The sequence below is a fragment of the Chlorocebus sabaeus genome, chromosome 20, assembly GCF_047675955.1.
Source record: "Chlorocebus sabaeus isolate Y175 chromosome 20, mChlSab1.0.hap1, whole genome shotgun sequence".
In the NCBI taxonomy this organism is placed as follows: Eukaryota; Metazoa; Chordata; class Mammalia; order Primates; family Cercopithecidae; genus Chlorocebus; species Chlorocebus sabaeus.
In genome coordinates this window covers 26323384-26347112 of record NC_132923.1, presented here as the reverse complement: position 1 = coordinate 26347112, position 23729 = coordinate 26323384, and the positions used below count along the sequence as shown (strand labels likewise).

The window sequence follows — 23729 nt, the reverse complement described above, 5'->3', positions numbered from 1 at the left end:
CTGGGAAAGGATGCTGGCTCCTTGGCCTGGACCTGAAGGAGGAGGGTCAGTCCCTGGCAGGAGCTAGAATACCAAAAAGGGAAAGTGTGAGCACCACTGGATAGGACCTTGCCTTGGCCTACAGCCCCTCACCACAAATGGGTTTCAAAGAAGGAAGATGGAGAGGAGATTGGATGGCTCCAGTAATTCTAAAGAGGCTGAGCCCATACAAAGCTCCCAGTGTGGAAAGGGGAATGGTAAATGGCTTTGATTTCAGGCTCTCAGCTTCCTATGGACAGGGTCAGCCTCAGCATTCAGAGAGTGAGGACCTTATTATGGTGGGGGGGTGGGCCTGGAAAGGGTGCAGGTGCTTGACAGCCTCCATTGGTGCCCCTTTAGAATCTCCCATGGCCCTCTCTTCCTATTCTTTCGCCACACCCTCACCCCTGATGAGGGAAATCCGCTGTGGCTGACACTGTCTGTGAACTGGCTCTCAGACAGGTGCTCTTCCCTGACAGCCTGAAGAAACCAGGACACTCAGGAGAGGACAGAAGAGAAAAGGTGAAACTGAGGGAAAGAAGCTTGGGGAACTAGGAATTTCCAATAGTGGCTGCTTTGTGGTCTTGCTTAAGCCTGTCAGGCATCAAAGTTCTTGGAGGAATGAAGAAGGGAGGGGGTAGGCAGAGTCCCAATGGCAGAGTTAGGCTAGAAGAGGTACCTGAGGTCCTGGAATCAACAGGAAGCCCAGAATCAGCTGCCACCCCATCTGCCCACATCACAGCCCCCACAGCTCAGGGCAAGGTCTGGAGCCAGGACATTCTAGCACCACCAGGGGGCAGCACCCTCACATCCATGGTAGGTTGTGTCACAGTAGCCTGGGCAGGGGGCTCTCCTATCCTTCTCCAGCTGGGCTCTGCATTTTGAGGGAACAGGAAGACCTCACACAAAGAACCGATGGGAACAAGTCCCATAGTGCTAACTGCAGCATAGTGACTCCCACAGAGAGGCACAGGTAACAGGTGAGCCCAGAGCTCTAGAATGAATCTCCAGTAAGGGTGAGGCATTCTCTAGAGGCCTCGGGACTGAGGCTGAGCTCCCCTCTCCGGAGCTGGTCAGTGCACAGAGCCAGGAGACCTGGTCCCACGCACCTTTACCCAGCTGCCTCTCTCAGGCTGGGCCCTCTGTTTTTGTCAGCTCTTCCTAGGTTCCCATGCCCATGTCCCAACTTTCTGATCTCCCTCCCTCCCCTCCTGGCCTCCTTTTTCCCTGGAAACTTTCTCCCTCTACCCATCTCCCCAGGTGCTCATCACCATCCACAAGCACTGCAGAGTGGAAGCACCAGTTGGGCAGATTTACTAGGGCGAGTGGCTGTTTTATTCACTCATGTATTTCCAGTGCCCGGAACTGCTTCTGGCATATCGTAGGTATTCTATAAGTATTCACTGAGTGAATAAGTCAGTCGGGGTGGGATACTATGGATTTTTTCCCCTTACCCACTACACTCCCTTTCTTCCAATGACGGAGCTCAGTCATCCTGATTGACAGAAAGCAGGGGAGAGACTCCAAGGGACTTTGCCAGGACACAGACCAGATAGGACTTGAAAGGTATTCATTACATTAATATTCTGTGGTTCTTTCTTCCTCACTCCAGCTTCTGGTGTGTCCCGGGTCTTCTCTTCCCAGTTACTCTTGGGATATTTCTTTTCACTGCAGCAAATTCAAAGCCAGCTAAACTCTGAAATACAAACATCAGTTTTGAGGAGCAGGGACTGGGCACAAAGGGGGTGCCAGAAAATGTGTGTTTCTGATTAACACACCTCCCCTGTGTATCAGTACAGATCATCAAAGATCATTGCCATTTTGGTTTTCTGGCCTCATTAATAACGAGACTTGCTTGTAAAACTCCCTTGCATTGGCACTGGGCTTTTAACCTTTCCTGAGACACACACAGGCCCTTGTCTTGTTATTCTCAGTTGAGCTAGGTACTGCCTGATCTGGAAATGGGAAGGTGCACAGCTGTCCAGGGTAGGTGTGTCATTTACCTTTCACTTCTGCCTCAAGATCTCCTTACATCATCCAGACAGGCATGGAAGCTGCCTGAAGCTGTAAAAAAATAAAAAAATAAACCATTGGGGATTAATATGAATATGTAAAATAGGTTCTGGACTTAACAAAAACAAATGAATCTGGAAATTGCTCTTGGGATAGGGCCAGTAAAGTCCTGTTGGTGCCTATGTTTTGGGTATGGCAGCTTCTCAATCACTTAGCAAACAGGTTCTCAGAGGCAGGAACTGTGGGAGCTATCAAGATGGAAAAAGCACAATGCTGCCTGCAGGAGCTCAGGGTTAGGGAGGGGAGAGGAGGCATATACACAGGCAAAGTCAAATTTTAATGGGTGGAATAAGAGTAGAAGCAGGAGGGGGTCATGAGGCAGGACACAGGCACTTCCTATGTGGACCCCAGAGCAATGACGAGCAAAGGCTTTAACTAATGACTTTTCAGGGCCACCCACCCACCCCACCTCCATAACACGTTTCGCGATGAACAGAGCCAGAGCTACGGTTTCCTTCCAACTGGCACAAGAGGCGTTTCTCTGCCCAAGGCCACCCGTCCCCCATTCCATCGCGGGGGCTTTGGTGGCTGGGACAGAGGCGAAGAGCATCAAGACCATGGGCGTCTTGGGCTCCCCTGGGCCTCCGAGGCGCAGGATGCGGGGCGGAGTGCTCAGAAGGCCCCAACACGGTGCCTGGGAAAGGAGAGGACAGCCTGATCCTCGCGACAGCGTCTCTACCCTCTTTCTTCCTTGGCCTTCCATCAGCCGCAGTGAAACGGCAACAGTTCGACCAGCTTGGCGGGGAGGGGGCGACGGAGCCGGGCGGAGGTTAGAGGTCAGGGGTCGAGAGCGCTTCGGTGTCTGCGGGCTGCAGTGGGAGGAGCTGCGGGCCCGGGGGAGGCGGGGAGCAGGGCCGAGGGGGGCGGGAGGGGCTGCCGGCGGAGGCGCGCAGGGGCGGCGCGCTGGGCTGGGCACTGGCGGCGAGGAGGTGACGCGCTTGGTTTGGGCTCGGCTCCGGGGAGGAAGACTGCGCTCGGTCGCCGGGGCCTGCAGCTAGCCGGATCGGCCCCGCGCCGCGCCCCGCCCACCCCGCCCGCGAAGGGCGCGCCTGGGCGAGGCGGGGCCCCGGAGAAAAGGCGCCACTGGAGCGTGGCGGCCGCTGCCAGCGCCGGAGGGAGACCAAGAGCCCCTAGGGCCCCAGCCCACCAGCGCCGAGACGCCCCCTCCCCTATGCCACCTCGCGCCCGCCCCCTGCCGCGCGCGAGCCAAGGCCGGCGCCCCGCCCGGAGATGGGCAGACGCGTAGATGGCGTGGCTCCCAGCGCCGCCAGATCGCAGGAACCCGGCGCCGGGGCGTTGCGCTGAGGCTCCCTCTCCGCGCGGCGCGGGAAGCCTGCAGGTGTCCTTGGCAGCTCGGCCGCCGCCCCGGGTACTCCTTCGTCAGTGCCCAGAGCCCCGCTCCCCAGAGCGGCCCCGCCCCCCAGGCGCCGCGCAGCGCAGGACGCCCCGTCTGAGGCCCCCCCGCCCCAGCGCGGCCCCCGCAGCGCTGCGCCGGGTCCGGCTCAGCTCCCGGCCGCGGACGCAGGACCCGAGACTCGCTCCTGCGGGCGCGCTTGTTTTCCAGCTGCCGCCTCGCCCTGCGCAGCCCCCGCCCGCCTGGCAGCCGTGCTCTGCTCTGCCCCGCCTGCCTTCCTCGCCCGGCGCTGGATTTATGAATGGGGGGAAGAGGCTACATGCCGCCGCCGCCGCCTCGTGTTGACCGCAAGCAGCCCGGGCCCACGGAGCTCCGGCTGCCGTGAGAGTGTCAGCACGGCCCCGGCAGCCACTCGGAGGACTTGTTGCTGCTGCGCTGCCGCCGCTGCGGGGAAGCTGGCTGCTCCGGGGCTTGGTGCGGTCTGGGAGCCGGAGGCTGGCCCGTGTGAATGTGAGCGCGCGCGCCCCGGACCTTCGCGGTGCGCCTGAACTGTGCGCTTCCTTGTCTTTGGTCGGGGTGACGGCGGGGGCGTGTCCCCGGCCCAGAGCGTCTGTCTGTCCCGTCCTAGCGGGGGACCGCGTGTGTGCTTGCTTCTACTTCCCCGGGTCTTCCCTCTCTCCGCCTCCCTCTCTCCGGAGCTTCCTGCCCTAACCCCAACCACCTGTGCACCAGAGAAATCCAACTCTTCCCGCTCCGCGTCCTAGGGGGGATAGGCAGGCGCAGGGCCACGCCGCAGAGGGGGCCGCCGCCGCCTCCTGCCTCTTCTTCGTCTCCTCCCCCTCCCCCGTCTGACGCTGCCTCCTCGGGAAGGGTGTTTGGAGGGCAGCGGCCGCCCCAAGCCGGAGCCCCGCAGCGCTTCTTATGATCAGCTCGGTGTGTGTCTCCTCCTACCGCGGGCGCAAGTCGGGGAACAAGCCTCCGTCCAAAACATGTCTGAAGGAGGAGATGGCCAAGGGCGAGGCGTCGGAGAAGATCATCATCAACGTGGGTGGCACGCGACATGAGACCTACCGCAGCACCCTGCGCACCCTACCGGGAACCCGCCTCGCCTGGCTGGCCGACCCCGACGGCGGGGGCCGGCCCGAGACCGATGGCGGCGGTGCGGGCGGCAGCGGCGGCGGGGGCTGCGAGTTCTTCTTCGACAGGCACCCGGGCGTCTTCGCCTACGTGCTCAACTACTACCGCACTGGCAAGCTGCACTGCCCCGCCGACGTGTGCGGGCCGCTCTTCGAAGAGGAGCTCACCTTCTGGGGCATCGACGAGACCGACGTGGAACCCTGCTGCTGGATGACCTACCGGCAGCACCGCGACGCCGAGGAGGCGCTCGACATCTTCGAGAGTCCAGACGGAGGCGGCAGCGGCGCGGGGCCCAGCGACGAGGCCGGCGACGATGAACGGGAGCTGGCCCTGCAGCGATTGGGCCCCCACGAGGGAGGCGCGGGCCACGGCGCCGGGTCTGGGGGCTGCCGCGGCTGGCAGCCCCGCATGTGGGCGCTCTTCGAGGATCCCTACTCTTCCCGGGCGGCTAGGGTGAGTGGCAGGAGCCCATGTCTCCCCATCTTGGGTCTGCAGGGGGCCGTGGTGGGTGGCGTGTAGGGGCTGGGAGGAGCAGGGACCGAGCCTGACTTACCTTACCACCGCAGATTGTTCCCGCCTTCCTCTCAACCCCCCTCCGAGGCCCGCAGGGGAATTACACACTCCCACCCTCTCCCCTGCACGCTCCATCAGGAGATTGCACACACTTGACTTACTACTTGGACCCAGTCCCAGCTGCCTGCTTTGCCGCATCCCCTCCAGTGAGTGGGGTGCCCAGCTCAGCTCCTCCACCACCTTCTTTGGTCTGCACAGGCCGCCTTATCTTCAGCTGCCCTCCACTCCGCACAGGACTACGGTCCTGGAGAGCTGAAATTTGGCCTTCTGCTGGGGGCAGGCAAGGTTGTGAGAGGAAGGAAACTAGGGTGGGTTTTGTTAGATGCTTCCATGCGATGCCACCTCATTTACATCCTCCCAGCAGCTCAGTGTGCCCACAACTATGCACTTCAGAGAGGAGGATATAGGCTTCAGCATCTTCAGCCCAGAAGAGGCAAAGCTGAGACCACAATTCGGCCTCCTTTCCAGGTTTAGGAGAGGCCTTCTTTCTCCCAGGGAGAATGCCATGCCCCCCAGGCGTCCTGCACACCTGGGATGTCCTGGCCTCAGCTGGGGTGAGAAGAAAATTAAACAGGAAGGGCCTAATGTTCTAGGCCCTGGAGGCTCCCACGGCCAGTGGCCAGCCACAGGCTTGCTGGTGATTATACCAGATTTTTGTTGCCGCTTTTCTTTCTGCTGCAGCACAAACTCTTTCCAGAAAGCCCTGGTTCAGATTACTGCTTGAAATGGGTGTATGAAGGAAGGGGGAAGCACAGGTTGATTTAGGCAATACCACCTCCTCCCCAAGTAAATCCAGTTTCCCTAACCCCTTTAGGTGAAAGGGGAAAATGGGGGAGATGCTTGCCCCATTATGCTTGGACAGCTAAAAAAAAAAAAAAAAAAAAAAAAAAAATCCCTGAAGGATGGCTTTAGATTCTTTAAAGAAAGAAAACTCTGGGGGCTGGTGTTGGATCTCATGGTCAGCAACCTAAAGCCTGGTTGGGGGTCTGTCTGGGAGACAGGAAAGAGCAATGTAACTTGTTGGGTCTGGGGACTGCTGCTTGCTGTGGAACCTGGTTGGTTCTTCCGGCATCCCAAATTGTCATGTTAATGAGTCTCAGAGCGCCCTCCCTTTCCCAGCACTCCTGTGCTGGACTCCGTCCTAGACATAGAAGAAGGCAGGGTAGAGAATTGGGGAACAGGCCTGCAGGGAAAAGCCAGGCTGGCATAAATGCCAGGCCAGGGCAGATACATCTTCTGCCTGGAGGAGAAGGGAGGAGCAGAGGTCTCAGGGGCCGGGGCATACTGGGCTGGGGCTGCAGGCAGCCATGAGAAGGCAGGGATCTTTCGCAGGACTGAGAACAAAGCTAGAGGCAACTGCCTGGGGTTCTTTCCTTGTAGCCCTGAGACCGGCTTAGAAGGTGAGGGCACAGTGATGCCCTGGTCTGGGTCTGCTGTGAGTTCTGCGGGCTTCTTATGTAGATCACTAACCTTGCTAGTGTTAGCACTTGGCTGTCTGCATTAGGGGAGAGAGACAGGCACACATCATTCAGACTCTTTCAAAGTTGGGGGTGGGGGAGGAGAGAGAGAGAGAGAGATGGGGAAAGGGGACAAACCAGGGAAGCAGGGCTGGGATGAGGTGGTTAGGGGAGCTAGGCCCTATTTCTGAGCATTCTGGGATTTCTGGGGGCTTTTCACCTACTCTTGTTCCTCTCTGGAATTCTAAGTGGCACCCCACATATCACTGAGTTTATTTTCTTCGTCACACTGCTGAATGGCCAAGCCATGGGGGCCTCTTTGAGTAAGCTCAGAGCCTAGCCTGCCCCTTGAAGTCTTCCAGGAACCCAAGGTGTGCTTTGCCCCTTTGACATGGAATCACATCAGCCCAGGCATTCCAGTTGCGGTCTTGAAGTTCATGATGGAGTAAGGTTAAATCTTTCATTTAAACATTGAGAAAACCAGGATTCAGAGACATTAAGTTTCTTGCCAAAGACATTTAACTAATAGCAGAGCCAGGAAACCACCCCTAGTTTCCAGCCTTCTGGTTGTTCATCCTGATGTGAATATCTGGATGGAGTTCTGGCCAGCGCATGTGCCAAAAGAGGACTTGCCTCCTGCTGAGGAGCCCAGGCAAAGGCAACCCTCACCTGCTCCCGGGACACACAAGTGAGAATACATAATTTTTAAAAATTAATGAATAACTGCTCATTATTGAGCACCCCAGACAGATACATTGCTGTGTATACTTGACATTAATCTCTAATCCTCCCAATAAACTTAAAACCCAGTGATTATCCCTGTTTAATGGATTGAGGCTGTGAGAAGGTAAACAGTTGCCTGAGATCACATAGCCAGATAGTGGCCAGGCTTTGAATCAAAGCCAGAGTCCCTGACTCCCAAGCCCTTGCTCTTGTGATTACAACACCTTCTTTCCACTGAACTAGGCTGTTTTTGAGGCAGAGAGCTTGTTTCTTACTCTGGCCTGAGAGGTGTCCTTCTGAGGTTCTGTAACTCCTGTGGATGGCATCAGAAAACCCAGGGGCAGATGGAGACATCAGAAGGAAGACTTACTGTATTACCCCTCCAGGCCTGAGGGTACTGTGCCATGCGGGGAGTTCTGGGGCTACACTTTCCCCCCTCCATTTGCCCCTGGCTAGTCACGCTGTCCGTTTCTTCCCACCCCTGTTCCCCTGGGTATGTGTGCTTCCTTCCCTCGCTCACAGCTACCTCCTTCCTGGAAGGGCCCACAGCACTGTGGGGTGGTGGGCGAAGAGGGGCAGAGGAGCAGTGCTCTGCCCTGAGGCATCCTTTCGCACCCATCAACCTGGTCATTCGAGTAGTGCATTATGACAGGAGCAAAATGATACAAATGGAAAGTGAACTGAGCTGATTATGAGAGCCTGTTGCCTAGCTACAGACCTGGCCCAAGGAGCTGTTCCGCTCAGGCAGGCTCCTGGGCTGGGATGCTCAACCCTGCTCCACTGTGCTGGGCCCATGGGCAGCTGCTGCTGTGGTTCTGTTTCTGTGGCCTGAGCTGGGAACAGGCACGAGGGGCAGACTGGTCCTGTCCCCACCTGCCTACTGCCCAGGGCAGAGTGAAGGCTCACCATGGAGACTTCACAGCCTCAGGGGGCCCAGTGGAGGTTTGGCAGCGTCCAGAGCTTTAGAAACCTGCACCTTCTTTTCTGAGAGCGGACAAGAGGCCTGAAGAAAGGGGCCAGGACGCCCTTCCCCTACGCAAGTCTCCAAGGTCTCCGGGGCAGGGCTGGCTTTAGCTCAGCTATCAGCCTTATTAAGGATTACAGTTCCTCTCCTTTGGCTAAATCAGCGTATTTTTCCTGTGCTGTTTCCCTTTTGAGTAGAGGAGGGGACCCACAGGAACTCCCTGCTCCATGAAGGCAGCTCCAGCAGGGTCCTCCCCTTTGTTAAGTGTCAGTTACTATGTGGGAGGCTGGGCCTGTGCTTTCTGCTACTACTCATCCGGCCTAGGTGAGGCAGGTATTGTTAACATCTGTATATCAGTATACAGATGAGGAAACAGGCCTGGTGGGGCTTTCTCAAGGGCGCACCGCTTGTGGTAGAAGTAGGATCCAAACCCAGGTCTCATGAATCTAAGTCCGTGCTCCTCCTATGGCCTCTGGCTCCTGCCCAGAGAGGATCTCTGGCTTCCAGAGGGTGGCTCCTCACTGGAGAGCTTCTTCCTCCACTCTGCTCTTATCTCTTCCTTTACTTCTCACTCCCTAGAATTGCTCAAGTCTAACCTCTCTTCTTACTGTGGTATTTCCATAGGAAAAATGAAAGGAGGCATGGTTAGGAGAAAAGACTAAGGGAAGCTCCCTCGCCCAGGCAGAGCATGAAACCAAGGCCTTCTCAGAAAGGAGCGGAGTTGCATTCCTGCCTGCTGCTTCTGAAGCTCCCTGGCTTCTCTGGTCTGGGCATTGCCTGGGGGACAGGTCAGTGGTCACAACAGGCTTTAGAGTGAGGGCCAGTACTCACTGATGCTGTGCCCTCTGAGCTGGGCTGAGCCAGGAACGTGAGCGCAGGAGGGCAGTACCCTGGCTTTCTGAGCTCCCCAGAAGGGCAGTGCCAGCCTGCCCTGGGCAGCCTCTCCACCTCCTTCCTGAGGAGCAGGCAGGGGCCAGGCTGAAGGCTGCAGGACTCCCTGCACACCCTGCCCTCAGGGCAACCTCCCGGTTTCTTTTTGGGTTTGTTTTCTTCTCTTGTTCTGAGAAAACCAACATTTGTCTCTGAACATCTTCTCTCTGAATGCTGAGGTGTTTCTGGTTGTCACATTTGGGGTGGGGTGTGGAGTAGGGGAAGGGGAGAAAATAGACGAGCTATTTTGGAGACTTGGGGGAAGAGCAGGCAGGCAGGAACAGAGCCAGGCAGCTTGGCCTTGAGGGTAGGAGACTCTGAGCCCTTCACCCCCACCCATGGGCAGTGTCAGCCTGGGATGCTGCTGGGCACCAGAGCTCTGTGCCACCCTTATTCCCTGTGCGTAACTGACTTGCCATGACCTCTGGCCCTGCTCCCTTCTGGAATTTTCTCCTGGCTAAGGGGTGGTCACCTGGTCTCTAGCAAGGGTCCTTATCAGGAAGTGGACCTGGCTCATCCTGGAGGGCAGCAAAGGTCCTAGGGCCCCAGTCCCTAGAGGTATCACTGGGCGTATACCCTTGTCACTTCGTCCCAGTCAGTGGGTCTGACGACCTCTTCTTCTGACAGGCTCACCAGGACCAGGAGAGAGAGTTGGGGGTCACCTTGGCCCCAGTCATTCAGAAAACACTTACTGCATACTTACCACACACATGCCATACACACGTGGGGTTCTAGAAATCCAAAGATGAGTCAGAGGGGGTCCCCTGCTCCTGACGAAAGCCAAGTCGGGTGGAGTAAGTGGCGGTCAAGGGAAATTAGGTGACAAGAAATGTCAACAGTGATACAAGATGGATCAGGAGAGGTGCCACAGGAGTCATAAAAAAGTAAAGTTCAATAGGAAGTGAGAGGAGGAATCAATAAATCCCACCTCTATGTGGGATGAGATGTAGGAGGTGTTCAGAGAGGCTTCCACAAGGAAATAGAAGTTGAGTTGGGTGGGCCTTGTAGGATACTGAATTAGCACCTTAAATAATTTTTTAACAGAGGTACATTATAAATAAATACATAAATAAATAAAAGTTCAGTGTGGGTAGTGCTAAACCACGCTGCATTAGGGAAAGGGGGAATTTTCTGGTCAGGTGACCAGCCCAAGCAGAGCTAGTACATTTTGGGGCCCAGATGGGCAATAACCAGGAATTTTGTTAGACTGAATAGTGGCTTCTTAGTTAGTGATTCGGGCTAACCTGAATTCCTTCTGGGGTAGGGACTCATCTGTTCTGGGCAACCCAGAGGCCCTGAGAGGCCCCAAGTGTGGGCTCATTGGAGGGTGAGCATAGGTTGAGGTGGGTTCTGGACACTGGGACCAGAAGGTCCTGGCTCAGCATGGGGTGGGGGCAGGGCCAGGCCCTGTTCCAGGGCCACATCCTGTTCCTAGGGGGTGGAGGGGATGTTTCTCTACTGGGACCTGGGCCTTAGTGCAGGCCCTCAGCTAGGAACCAGGGATAGCTCAGAGATGCTTTGTTTGGCAGACCCTCTCATTTCCTGCCTCTTACCCCCAGGACTGCCCCACTGTCTTCCAGCACTGCCTGGGCATGAGGATCTTGCTTCCCTGGAAGGCTCAGTCCCTCAGTCCCTCACCCCATCCCCACAGATCTTACTCTGCTAGTGTCTTTGGCTGTGTTCTCAATTTTCCTTTCTCCTACACTTCATCCTTAATATAGGTTTTTGGGCCCAAGTCTCCTTATGTTTATCTGTCCATCTGTCTCCCTGGCCCTTCTTCCCTGGGCTCTCCTCCCCTGCCCCCGCTGATTGTATTCAGTTCCCAATGATTGGTGTCTATCACCTCTCCCCTCGACCCAGCCTGTGCCAGATTCCTGGAACGCTCTAGGCTTTGTGCTGAGTTTTACAAGTGTCATCCTCAAAACAACTGTACAAAGTAAATACTACCCTCGTCCCCTCAAACATAGCAAGCAGATTGTAGCCTCAGGACCCTTGCAGTACTCATCCCTTCTGCCTCGAACTTTCTGGGTCTTCATATGACTCACTCCCTCACTGTTCAGGGCTGTTCAGGTGTCACCTTGTCATTAAGGCCTTACCTGATCTCTCTATTGGAAACAACTCCCCTATCCTCACACCCCTTATCTCCTTTTTCTCTTTATTTTTTCATAACACTTAGACCAACTGACATAATGTGTATTTTGCTTGTTTATTTGTTAACAGTCTGCCTCCACTAGAATGTAAGGTCCCAGGGGCAAGGGTGGTTGTCTGGTACTTTCCCAAACACAATATCTGGTACTTGGTAGGCACTCCCTTTTCCGTTTTATAAATGAAGACCTTAAGGCTTGGAGAGGTTAAGGAACTCATGGAGGTCTCATATGCAGTCAGTAGCAGAGCCCAGCTTGAACCCAGAAGTGTGTGACTTTACATTTCTAGGGACGTCCAATGATGGGGTTGGTGGAGAGGCCGGTAATAGTGCTGAACACCTGTGCCTTTGGAGATGGATGGGTTTTCAGCAGGACACAGCCAGCCAGTGTGTCTGAGGAGCCCAGGGGGCACAGGGAGTTGGGAGGAGAGACACTCCTGCTTGGGTGATGGGAGCCTGCTGTCCAGGGTGCTGAGACCCTCCTGCATCCTGCCAGCAGGAGAGGAGCTGCCCCTAGTGGAGCCAGTTCACCGGCAGTTTTCTACTTGGGAAGTTTTGACTTCCAGCAGAATCCATGCCCTTTGTGGTGGAAAGAACTAGCAGCTTCAGCCATGAAAATCAGGACAAGCCACTCCTCCCTGGGCCTCAGTTTCTTCATCTGTAAAACAGCAGAAATGGAGTTGAACTGGGTAACTTCCTCAGTCTTTTTCACTTCTAAAAAGCGAAGATTCTGTGATATTTTGGCTCCAGATTCAGCTCACCTCCAAAAGCTGCACGCAGAGGACCCTACCCCTCCTCAACTCTTATTTCCATTTTATGGAGCACTTATTGGGTGCCAGGCATTTACCATGCAGAAGCTCATTTAATCCTACCGGAACACTGTGAAGGGAGTACTAGTACTGTCCCCATTTTATACAGAGGAAACAGGTACAGAGGTTACCATTCATTTACCTGATTGAGTGGCAGGGCCAGGATGAGAAATCCTGGAAGTCTAAACCCGGGCCCAAGGCTTCTAGTATAGGGTTCCTTAGCTGTTCTCTGCCCTTAGTCTTTCAGCACAGGAGCCCATGGGAAGGAGACTAAGATCTCCACTGCCAGCTCTGTAGGATGGCAGGATGGTCCAGTGGGGAATGAATAGAAGACTCGAGGCTGAGGCTTTGGCCTCTAAGCAGGGTGGTGTTGCTGCAACCACCTCTTCTTCCCTTGGCCCTGTTTTGTGCTAGGAAGCCCTAGTCAAGGGAGCTGTGTATCCCTGCCTCCAGAGGGGAAGGCCTGGGGAAAAGCACCATTTGCAAGCAGGGTCAACCACTTATGAAATAATTCAGTTTGGGGAGCAACTTAGGTCAGAAAGGAATAATTTGGGCCCTGAAGGGGAACCTGTAACCTCAGGGCCCACCTGGAGCAATGTGCCACAGTTCAGGTCGCATCTCTGTCTCCTTGGGGAGGGAGGGCTTCTTGGGGCCTGCTGAGTGCCTGCTGCCCCAGCCCTGGAGAGGCCACAGTGGAGACTGAGGCCCCACTAAGGTTTCAACAAAGGAGGAGGGGATTATACCCACCTGCTTGGTCAGAGGCCCAATTGGAAAGAGCTTTGAGCTGAGAGTCAGGAGACTTGGCCTCAGTGTGATCCTGAGCAAATCATCTGCCCTTTCTTGTGCCTCTATTTCACTTAAAAAATGGGCACACATGACCACGCTTTAGCTCCCCTCCTCTTCTCAGGGTGGAAGTGAGGGGTAGCAGTTAATAGTAGATGGAACAGTTCTGTATTTTGAAAAAAAGTAAAGGTGAGCGGGTAGACAGGAATCCAGAGGGTTGTTCCCTAATCCAGGATGTGGCTGGTACCCACGGGGCCTGAAGGACTCTCTTGCCTGCTGCAGAATGAGCCTGTGGTGGTGGCAGGTGAGGAGGGCAGCGAGGCAGGCTCGCTGGCCCTGCTATGAGAGGATGGCCAGGGCCACGCCATCCTCCCTCCCTCCCTCTGCTCACCCTCTTGGCAGCTCTTCCTGAACTTGTTTTTCCAAGTCACTAATTAACTTTACGCTGAGTCTCCCAGGTGGGCCTACTCTCCTGGCTAACTTTTCCTCAGAGAGCCAGCTTCTGCTTCCCATGGTTCCTGGCAGAATTGGGATATGCTGTCCCTGCCCCTTACCTCAACCACTCTGTTTTTCAGGGGAGAGGGTGGTGCCAGGACTGGATTCCCGGCATGACCAAGGCCATGGACAGGCACTTTTGCCAGCCCACCTATGGATGGCCATGGAGAGCCCACAGGCTGGAGCCGTTTACTTAATGCCCACATCAGCCTGTATTGACTTGGCAGCCCCTTTCTCAGAGGAGGAAGAATAAGGCCAGAAAAGGAACTTAAACTTTACTGGGGAGAAGCAAGCAGGAAAAACTCCAGTAATGTTGTAAAATAGGGAAAGTGGGTCTGTGTAATTGTTATTAAATACGCATTTCATCTCCATTCATCCCCTGGGCCCAGCCTTCTCCTTCCATGCTGTTTCTGATCAACCCATCCAAGTTAAAGTGTAAATGAGGTCCATTGAGGTGTGTGATGGGGGATCTGTCCTAAGTCCGAGACACACATTCCCACGGGTGAAATAGCAGTCGTCAGGGAACTAACTGGGAACAGGATCAGTGATTCAGAGATGGCTTTCCCAGGCCTGTGAATTGACCCTGCCTGGGAGGTGGTGAAAACATTGTGGTATGAAGAAAAGGTACAGCCTTTGAAGTTAAACAGTTCTGAGTTCAAATCTGGTTTTTACCCCTTCTGGACTGCGTGACCTTAAGCACGTATGTAACGTCTCTGATGATCAGTTCATCCTGCATAAAATGGGATGATGAGGCGTGCCGTACAGGGTCGTAGGGAGGACTGAAGGCGATTGAAGCATATACAGAGTGCTTAACAGTACCAGGCACGGAAGAGACAGCTGAGGACTGTTCATTCCCAGATCTCCCCCCTCACTTTCTCCTGCTCCAGAAGCCCTGGAGGTGCTGCTGCTTGCTTCATTTTCCCAGGTCCCCTTGTATTCTTCACTGGTGTTTTGCAGTACTAAGAACAAGGTATGCCTTCCCCATCCCAGTGCAGACTCCCAGGGAGGAAAACCTCTCTGAGTCCTCACTGGATAGGGGATGGGCACATGCCAGTGCCTGCCCACGCAGCCAGGTGGAAATCAGGGTGGGCCAGACATGGGAATTACCAAATGGTACCATGAGCCCACAGACCTCCCTTACCCACCTATTTAGGCATAGCCATATCTGGTCAAGGAGGAAGCCCAGTCCAGCCATCATGCAGGATAGGCGGCAGCAAGAGGCATGAGACTGGACGCCATCAGTGGGCATCCTGACAGTGGTGGATGGCATGGCATGAATAACACATGAAGGCTCCATAATTGGTGTTATTACACATGCATTTCATCTCCATTCATAATGATTGGACACTTAAACGCAGCCGACATTCCTCTGCCGAGTGCTGCTGTCATCCTTCTAGCTGAGATCCCAGCAGCTGTCGGGATTAGCCCCTGCCACTCTGATGCTGATGGGTGTGATTCCTTTTTCTTTGGAGCTCAGAGTTCCAGGAAATGTCAGTTTGTAGGAAGGAGTGAGACTGGTTCTTGTGACCAGACCACCCTCTCCACTGCCATGGTGCATGTTGTCTGCCTTTGGGAACTTCCTCACCATCTAGGCAGTCAGAGGGGACATCCTAAGGTGAGAGGCAGAAGAAGAGACTATGGCTAATAGGCTCAGCCAGCAGAAAGTGGTCCAGGGTCATTCCTTGCAGCAACCTGCCTCTGAGCATCCCTTCATACAGTGGATCTCAAACTAGTGTGCATTAGGATTACTTAGAAGGTTTGTTAAAACATTGCTGGATCCTACCCTTGGCATTTCTCACTCAGTAGCTTTAGGTAAAGTTTGAAATTTGTGTTTCTAACCAAAGGACCAGAGACCTAAAGCTTCTGGTCCAGGACCATACTTTGGGGACCATTGCCTTAAAGCCCAGTTACTGCAACTGTGGTGCATGGACAAAGAGCCTCACCTGGGTGCTTATTACAAATGCAAAATCACAGGACCTGCCCCAAGCCTCTGGATCAGGAGTGCATTGTAACAAGATTCCTGTTGCAGCTTGACAAGCCTTAAAATGCATATGGGTCAGAGGTGGGCAAAGCTATCAAAGGCAAGTCTGGCAGCTGTAGATCCCTGACCAGTTGCTTCCAACCAAGAGCAGCTTCGGTCTTCTATAACAAAGATTGGGAATCATTGCCTGAGAGCCCCCAAGCATATGGATAAAGACCCTCTGAGGAGGGACTTCCAGCCCTGTCTCCACATGTTAATCCCACCTCTCACCCTGGAATGCCCTTTCTGGTAACCTTCATGCAGAAGTCCATGTCCCCAGCTGGGCCCATCCAATCCCTGTCTGACAGCTGCCCCCTGCTCTCCTCCCCTGCCCACAGGTAGTGGCCTTTGCCTCTCTCTTCTTCATCCTGGTCTCCATCACCACTTTCTGCCTGGAGACACATGAGGCCTTTAATATCGACCGCAATGTGACAGAGATCCTCCGCGTAGGGAACATCACCAGCGTGCACTTCCGGCGGGAGGTAGAGACAGAGCCCATCCTGACCTACATCGAGGGTGTATGCGTGCTGTGGTTCACGTTGGAGTTCCTGGTGCGAATCGTGTGCTGCCCTGACACGCTGGACTTCGTCAAGAATCTGCTCAACATCATCGACTTTGTGGCCATCCTGCCCTTCTACCTGGAGGTGGGGCTGAGCGGCCTGTCATCCAAGGCAGCCCGCGACGTGCTGGGCTTCCTGCGCGTGGTGCGCTTCGTGCGCATCCTGCGTATCTTCAAGCTCACACGCCACTTCGTGGGGCTGCGCGTGCTGGGCCACACGCTGAGGGCCAGCACCAATGAGTTCCTGCTGCTTATCATCTTCCTGGCCCTGGGCGTGCTCATCTTTGCCACCATGATCTACTATGCTGAGCGCATCGGGGCCAGGCCCTCCGACCCTCGGGGTAATGACCACACCGACTTCAAGAACATCCCCATTGGCTTCTGGTGGGCTGTGGTCACCATGACGACACTGGGCTATGGAGACATGTACCCCAAGACGTGGTCAGGCATGCTGGTAGGGGCACTGTGTGCGCTGGCTGGCGTGCTTACCATCGCCATGCCGGTGCCTGTCATCGTCAACAACTTTGGCATGTACTACTCCCTGGCCATGGCCAAGCAGAAACTGCCCAAGAAGCGGAAGAAGCACGTGCCACGGCCAGCCCAGCTGGAGTCGCCCATGTACTGCAAGTCTGAGGAGACCTCCCCCCGGGACAGCACCTACAGTGATACCAGCCCTCCTGCCCGGGAAGAGGGTATGATCGAGAGGAAACGGGCAGGTGAGATTAGGGATTGGGAAGGAAAATCCCTTTTCCCCCAGTGGCCTAGGGAGTTTCCAAATGAACCTCAGCCCTTGGGATTTGGGCATGTGTTTTGTGTGGGGCTTCCCTAAGCATAAGAGGTGCCTTTATGGGGGCAGGGTGTTGAGGCCGAATTTCTCTATCCTCTGGCTGGGTCTCTAATAGCTTCCCAAATATCGGATGTTTGGACTGAGTATTCCACCCAGGGTAGGGTGTGATGAGCAGTACATGGGGCTGTATGTTAGACACCCTGGTTTTAAATCCAGTCTTGGCCACTGTGCTGTGTGCCCTGAGGCCAGTCACCCCCCCCTCTCTAGGCACCTGTAAAATGGGAATAATATCATAGCCTACCCTCAAGATTTTGAGAGACCCGAATGAATGACAGATATGAAAGTACTTTGAGAAGTTAAAACCACTTTACAAATGTCAGGCACTGTCAATATTAGCCAATGAGCAGGGCAGCTGTTCTTCCAAGGTACGTCAACACATGAATCACTTCTTTGCAAACGTTCGAGTCTGGTATCTTGGCCTAATAAATGTGATAATGTAATAGCAGTGGGAGGCTGCCTTCTGTTCAGCACAAGCTAGATTGAGTCCTGGGCTCAGGGTTTGACATGGGATGGAAAGGAACTGAGGAAGGAGTGGCCCAGACAGTGTTGGGAAGGGGAGGAACATGGAATAAACTAGTATCTGTGCCCTGGAAGGGGAGAGCCTGGGCATCTGAATCCTGTCCCTCAAGGATGGGAAAGGCCATCCCAAGAAAGCTCATCTCCATCCCTGAATCAGGAGTTGGGGAATGGAAAACAGCTTAATCCCCAACAACACAGATTTAGGTTGGAGAGAGGGAAAATCATCCTGACTGTTATGTGTAGGCTGGGCTCCTGGGAAAGGTATGGAATTCCTGGTATGGGGAGCTGGACTGGAGCCAGGAGACTAAGGGTAAGCTCTGGGGCAAAGTGGGACTGACCCTGCAGGAGAGGCGCCTAGCTTGGGACACTCACCTGTGGCCTTTGGCATGTGCCTATCCTACATGCCCGGGTCCACTTATTCCCTGGGGTCATGTCAGGGGCCTGGGTCTTCCAAAGGCCTTGATAGAATAGCACCCATCAGGCTTCCCATTTCTCCCCCACCAAAGTGGCACTGCTTCCTAATTTGTGAATATTAATCTCCCGGGGAATTTCAGCTGCACTCTGAGGCCCATTCAGTGCATAAAGAGAATCCCAGTATTAAAATGTAGAAGTCCTTAAGTCAGCTCCTCAAGGTACACTTAACTGTGGCCCTATCAGCCTTGCCCTTAGCCTAACCCTGACAGCAGCCACAGTAAGGGCATGCCTGGCCAATGGCAGGGCCACTGTCTTCAGATAGAGTAGCACCCCCTTTTCCAGATCCAAGGGCCCAGCTTCACCTGTGCTACTGCCTGACAGAGGCAAGCGGTGGGGACTGAGCCCACAGCACTTGGGAGCTGCGTCGGAGCTTTTCCCATGGTATCCTCCTCAAAGGTCAGCCCTAATTGCAGAGGGTTCTAGGCCTTTTGGGCACAGGACTCTGGCCTAGATGCCCAGTGAACAAGAATGACTGTCATCCAGGGAGAAAGCATGGATACTACTTTATAGGTTTAACCCTTGCCATGCCACCCCTCACCCCTAGCAAGCCAGGTATTCTCCAAGGGAATGCAAACTCATCCAAGAGTCAGCCTGAGCCAGACCCAAGGAGGAAGTAGAGTCTGCGGCCTGCTTTGGGCTGATCTCCTGGGGTAGCCGTCAGCAGGCAGATTTGAGGAGTCGCTGCTGTAGGGCCTCTGCTCTGTGGCTTCATCCCCGAGGAGAGACCCTAGGCTGAGGCTGGGAGGGAAGTCATTTTACACCAAGTGCGGCATCCTGCCTTTTGCCTTCTGCTCCTTGGCTCTGACAACACTGCCTCCCAGGTAGATGCTAGGCCCCTCCTGAGGTTGAGGAAGTAACACTCTGGGTCTAGGAGACCCCAGATGACTCACGAGCAAGGCCCGGGTGGCCCCTCACGCAGCCTCCTTTCTGTGTGCCCCCTTCAGACTCTAAGCAGAATGGCGATGCCAACGCAGTGCTGTCCGATGAGGAGGGAGCTGGCCTCACCCAACCCCTGGCCTCCTCCCCCACCCCTGAGGAGCGCCGGGCCCTGCGACGCTCCACCACTCGAGACAGAAACAAGAAGGCAGCTGCCTGCTTCCTGCTCAGCGCTGGGGACTATGCCTGCGCTGATGGTAGTGTCCGGAAAGGTATGGCTTCCCAAGCTGCACGGGGGGGAGCCCCCACAGAGCTGAGTCTCCCAAGTCCCCCCCCAAGAGCTTGAGGTCCCCCCCTCCCCTGAGACCATGGCCGCCATCTCCTCTGCCTTGGATGCACTCTCGCTTTTAGAATGGGTACCTGATCTCCCAGTCCCTGGATTAGAAAGGCCTCCTCAATCTCAAAGGGCACACGGCTCCCGTCCAGCTGCCCATGGGAAAGAGCAATGCTAGAGGGTTGAGGGCACGCAAGGCCAGGGTCCCCGCCCGATGCTTCCATTGCATCTCTTTCTACCTCTCGTTCCCACTGCTGCCTTCAGGCCCCATTCCACAGGGTCACTGCCAGCCTCTCCCTAGGCCTCCCTTAAACAGCTAAGCCTTCCCAAGTAGGTCACCCCTTGAGGTGCCAGCAATGTTCAGGAGTCAGGGAGCCCCACACATCCTCCCATCCTGTGCCAGGGGTCCTGGAGCACAGGATGGGCAGACTTCCATCTGCAAGCACCTAGGGGGTGACTGTCCTCTTGAGGCAGTGCCAGAGATGACCAGGGGGTGGGGTAGGTGGGCAGGAAGAGTGGGTCCCATCTGAGGAATGTTCTCAGTATTTGGAGAGGTAGAAGGAGCAGTCCACCCTCTGCTTGTCAGAAAAGGCTGAAATTCTATCCCCAGGCCCTAAGCCTGCAGCAAGGCAAGGGCAGAGGTTAGGCTGTGGAGCTAAGGATTCCTGGCCTCGGAAAGAGGCTAGGAATGACCAAGGATTGTGGAGGGCCCGTGGTGGCTGAGAACCAGGGGTCTTAGGACCAGGCCCTCCTACCCAGTTTTCGATCACTTATTCGTCTCCCTTGCCCTGTCCCTGTTACCTAACCTCCCTCAACGTTCTGCCTATTGCTAGAGTAAACCCTGACTCCCTCCAAAACAGAGCTCTTCCCCAGGTTCTCCGCCACTTCTTAACCAGCTGGATTTCCCATCCCCCACATCCCTCTGTCCCCAAACTCCAGACCCAAACTAGGTTGAGTGAGGAAGGGGCAGTGGCAGCTACAGGAATAGCCTGTGATGCCTCTGTCCCTCTGAAGATGTCCCGTGGCCTGCCAGCCCATGCAGGCTCTGTGGGCACCTTCTAGTTTCTTTCTCAGCCCTTTCAGTACCACTGTTCCCATGGAAGCCCCAGGCCACCCTGAGTCTAACCAGCCCCTGAAAGGTGTGTGTCCAGCTGTGCTGGGCACGTATTCTGTGGACTGGCAGAAACAGGAATCACGATCTGGTGCCTAGAAGGAGGTGGTCCAGCAACCCCAACAAAAGGCTGCAGATGGAGGGTGCTCAGACCTCTACCCTCGCCTGTGTTTCTTTGTTCACCCCTGTGTCCTATTCTTGGGCCCTGGATTTGGCCTTCTCTCTTGCCTACCATCCCAAACAGGCAGTGGGTTCCACTGTGTCCTGTTCATGCCCAAAGCCTTGCTCTGGCTGGACCATGCTGAGCGGACAATCTGGAACGAGCGGTCACTGTGTAGGACTTGAGCACACAGAGCTGAGTGCCACACACACCTGCTTTCCTCCCTGGGCTGTGAGGGGCTCAGTGGAAATAGGTGTGGAAGAGGCCATGAGGGTATCAGTCAGGAGGGACCACGAGGTTCTGGGAGTGGACTGCACCTGGGGAAGGAGTTTCATGTGCACGTGCATGGGGCAGGGGAGCCAGCATCCCACCATCCAATATCCCTGGGGTTCCTGTGGGGCCTGGCTGCTCTATTTTCAAGATGCCTCCACACTGCTTCTTGGCAACAAGCATGTAGCTCAGCCAATTAGAGTGACCTTCGAGAGGAACAGGTGGGTTGCTGGGAAACAGGCCCTGCTAAGCAAGCGTGGCAGTTAACATCGCCAAACTCCCAGTGTGCACTCGGCAACTTTCCCCACACTGTACCGTGCCGCACTTCTCCACACTCAGGTTACGCTTAAGACCAGGAGTGAGTGGGCCTGGGCCTCCTCCACACAGGCCCGTGTGTCAGAGTGTCAGTTCCCTGGGAGGATGGTGGTAGGTGCTAATTATAATTAGGGCTTCTTAGAGTCAAGAAGGCTGATGCTGGAGGCTGTGGGGTCTTTGTCTAGCTGGACTATCAAGGAGCTAGTGGGGAGCTTAACTGGGGGCAGGACAGGACAAAAGTCAGCTGGGTGTGGGCCCCTGGAGTCTGTCCTCAGGAGTCCAGGAGACCTAGAGGCCAGGGAGAGTCAAGGAGGGCCAGGCCCCTCCACCCCAGCCTGGGGCCACCTGCCCTGCAGTGTCTCCTGGAGCGTGGACCCTGAGGAGCTGCGCCCACTGACCCATGTGCCTTTTCTTCACCAAGGCTGTGGAAAGTCCCGGAGTCTAAACAACATAGCTGGAGCGGCTGGAACCAGCCTGGGGCTGTCTCCACTGGCATCACGATACAGCTCGCCCTACCCTCTGAGAAAGTTCCTGCTCACCCCCTTCCACCCCCTCACCGGCCCACCTCCTGGTCACTCTGCCCCTTAGCTGCACCTTCACCTCTGGGCACATGCGCACAAACAGGTGCCCTTCCATGCCCTCAGCGCTGACTCCCCAGGGCCCACAGGGGCAGCAGGAGGGAGCAGTCAGGACACAGGAGAACTCAGGCCCCGAGCCTCCCCTCCATAGTTTTCAGCTTCCCGAAAGGTTCAGCTCTGGAACCGGAGAGCAAAGGGGAGAGCGATCCCAGAGCTTCTCCCCATATTGGACTCTTCCTGGGCTGTAGGTGCACACCCCGGACCTGCCTCTCAGCCTTGCCTCCCTCTTGGGGTCCCACCAGGACCAGTCTCAGCCACCAGGCGTGTATGTGTGCACAGTGGCCTGGGGCCAGTCGGCCTTGCTGAGCAGTCAGGCCTACGTTAATATTTTTAATCACTGTGAATGTATTTCCATTCCTCATAGCCTTTAACCAGTAGCCAAACAGCCTGTCTATCTGTCTGTCTGTCCACCCCACACCCAGACCAGCAAGAAACAAGGCTGTCATGTGGGGCATCTCTGCTGGCGTAAAGGTGGTTTGACTCCTTGGAAGGGCAGTGCCTATGAGCAGTGCTGCCCTGGGAGAAGAGGCCTGATGGTTTCTATCTCTGGCTTGGGGCGCAGGTGGCGGTCCCTAGCGTTGTAGCCTCAGGCTTGGTGCAGGCCGTGGGCGGGCTGCCTAGGCGAGGGAGGCCCTTCCCTCAGGAAGCCTCTGCCCAGATTCAGTGGTGACTCCCACTGGCAGCACCTGGTGTCCCTTCTGCACCCCGAGCTGCGGCATCGCTCTCCACGTTGCTTCCCCTGCTTCTGCGACAGTTTTTCTTCTCTCTCCCTCTCCCTCAAACTCCCAGCCCTGCCTCTGAGTCACCTGCCGTTCCCACCCAGCCTCTGCGCTCCGTATTCCTGCCAGAACCGGAGACTCATCTAATTTCTATAATTAAGTGTATTCATTTACCTAACGAGCCCAGGAGCACAACAGGTTTGTGAGTCACTGGGTGAGCAGGGGTACACCTTGCGCAGGGGCAGCTGAGGGGAAGTGTGGGGACAGAGGCCATCTTGCCCCCACCTGCTCCTGCCACTCCCAGGAAGAGGGCCCTCCACAGCCTGAGGAACAAGGTTGCCTCAGCCAAGACGTTTCCTGTTTCACCTGATGGGAATTAGACCTGACAGCAGAGCCGTGCGCCTGGCAATTTTTAGAGTCAGATTATGCAACTTTGCGGAGAGAATGACTAAGTAAGGTCCAGATCTGCTCCTTCCATGGTCGGCAAAGATAGGATGGCAGGGCAGCATCAGGGCTGGGCAGAGGCAGAGCAGATTATTGCATGGGGTTGGGGGTGTTGTGTAAAGCCTGTGCCGGGAGTGTCCCCATCTCGGCACCTCCCTCAGTCTTGGGCAGACACAGAAATGTCCTTCTGGAAAGGTCTGTTCAGAGTGGGTGCTAGGATTACTACCCTGCAGTGGTTTGTGGGGCCTGCCTCTCACTTGCTCTCAGAATGAAGTGACCTGACTCCTAAGAGTTGAGAAGAGGGGATGTGGGGGCCTCCATGCAACTGCCCTTTAGGAGGGAGCAGGCCCTTGAAGTGACAGGGATGGGGAAGCCTGTGGAACAGGATGGAGATGCGAGGGCCACTCCCCCAACAGTGACAGGGCTCTCTGGCACAGAGGGCCTGAACTCTGACAGGGACACCACAAGCCGGGTGTGCAGGTTAGCAGGGATGCCACTGCTATTTTCTCCTCTGACTTGCCTTTCTGATTCAGGGAACCGAGGCCGCTATTTCTGTGGCAGCCCTCAAGTTGTCAGGAGCCCAAGTTTCCACGGCACCCACCGCCTCCTTCCCTCTCTTCCCTCCCACAGGGCTGGGCCTGCTCATGGCACCCCTATGGTGGGCACAGATGTCCCTGGGCGACAAGATGCAGCAGTGCCAGGCTGGAGCCCTAATGCCTCGGGGAGCTGGCTCCCACACATCCCTCCTGGCTCTCTGGCTTCATCTGGGAGAGAGAGAACCCAGATAGCAGGCGGACTGAGTAGACTGTCTGCCCTTATTACCTCTTAGCACCTCTGGGCCTGCCCAGGGCCCTGGGAAAGGGCAGGGTGAGCCCAGGCATTTGCAGAACCCCTGCATACTAGGCACTGTCGCAGGAAGTGGCTGCCTGCACAGGCGTCAGGCTTACCCAGGCCTTGGGCCTCCCTCCTTGGGAGAAGGCTCTC

General features: G+C 55.6%; 1 protein-coding gene across 6 annotated transcripts in view; it reads left to right on the top strand.

Annotated features, from left to right (window-relative positions):
- The first annotated feature begins 3330 nt into the window (after positions 1 to 3330).
- Positions 3331 to 23729, top strand: part of KCNC4 (potassium voltage-gated channel subfamily C member 4) — a 68591-nt gene continuing 48192 nt past the window's right edge. For 4 of the 6 annotated variants that reach the window (XM_073008497.1, XM_007977644.3, XM_007977643.3 and 1 more), the window contains exons 1-3: positions 3331 to 5035; positions 15818 to 16754; positions 18823 to 19026. In XM_073008497.1, the coding sequence (XP_072864598.1) occupies positions 4367 to 5035; positions 15818 to 16754; positions 18823 to 19026 (1810 nt within the window). In that variant the 5' untranslated portion in view covers positions 3331 to 4366. Of the gene's footprint in view, positions 5036 to 15817; positions 16755 to 18822; positions 19027 to 21365; positions 23068 to 23729 lie in introns of those variants that run through there. The other 2 variants (XM_007977640.3, XM_037998183.2) reach the window with 2 other exon arrangements.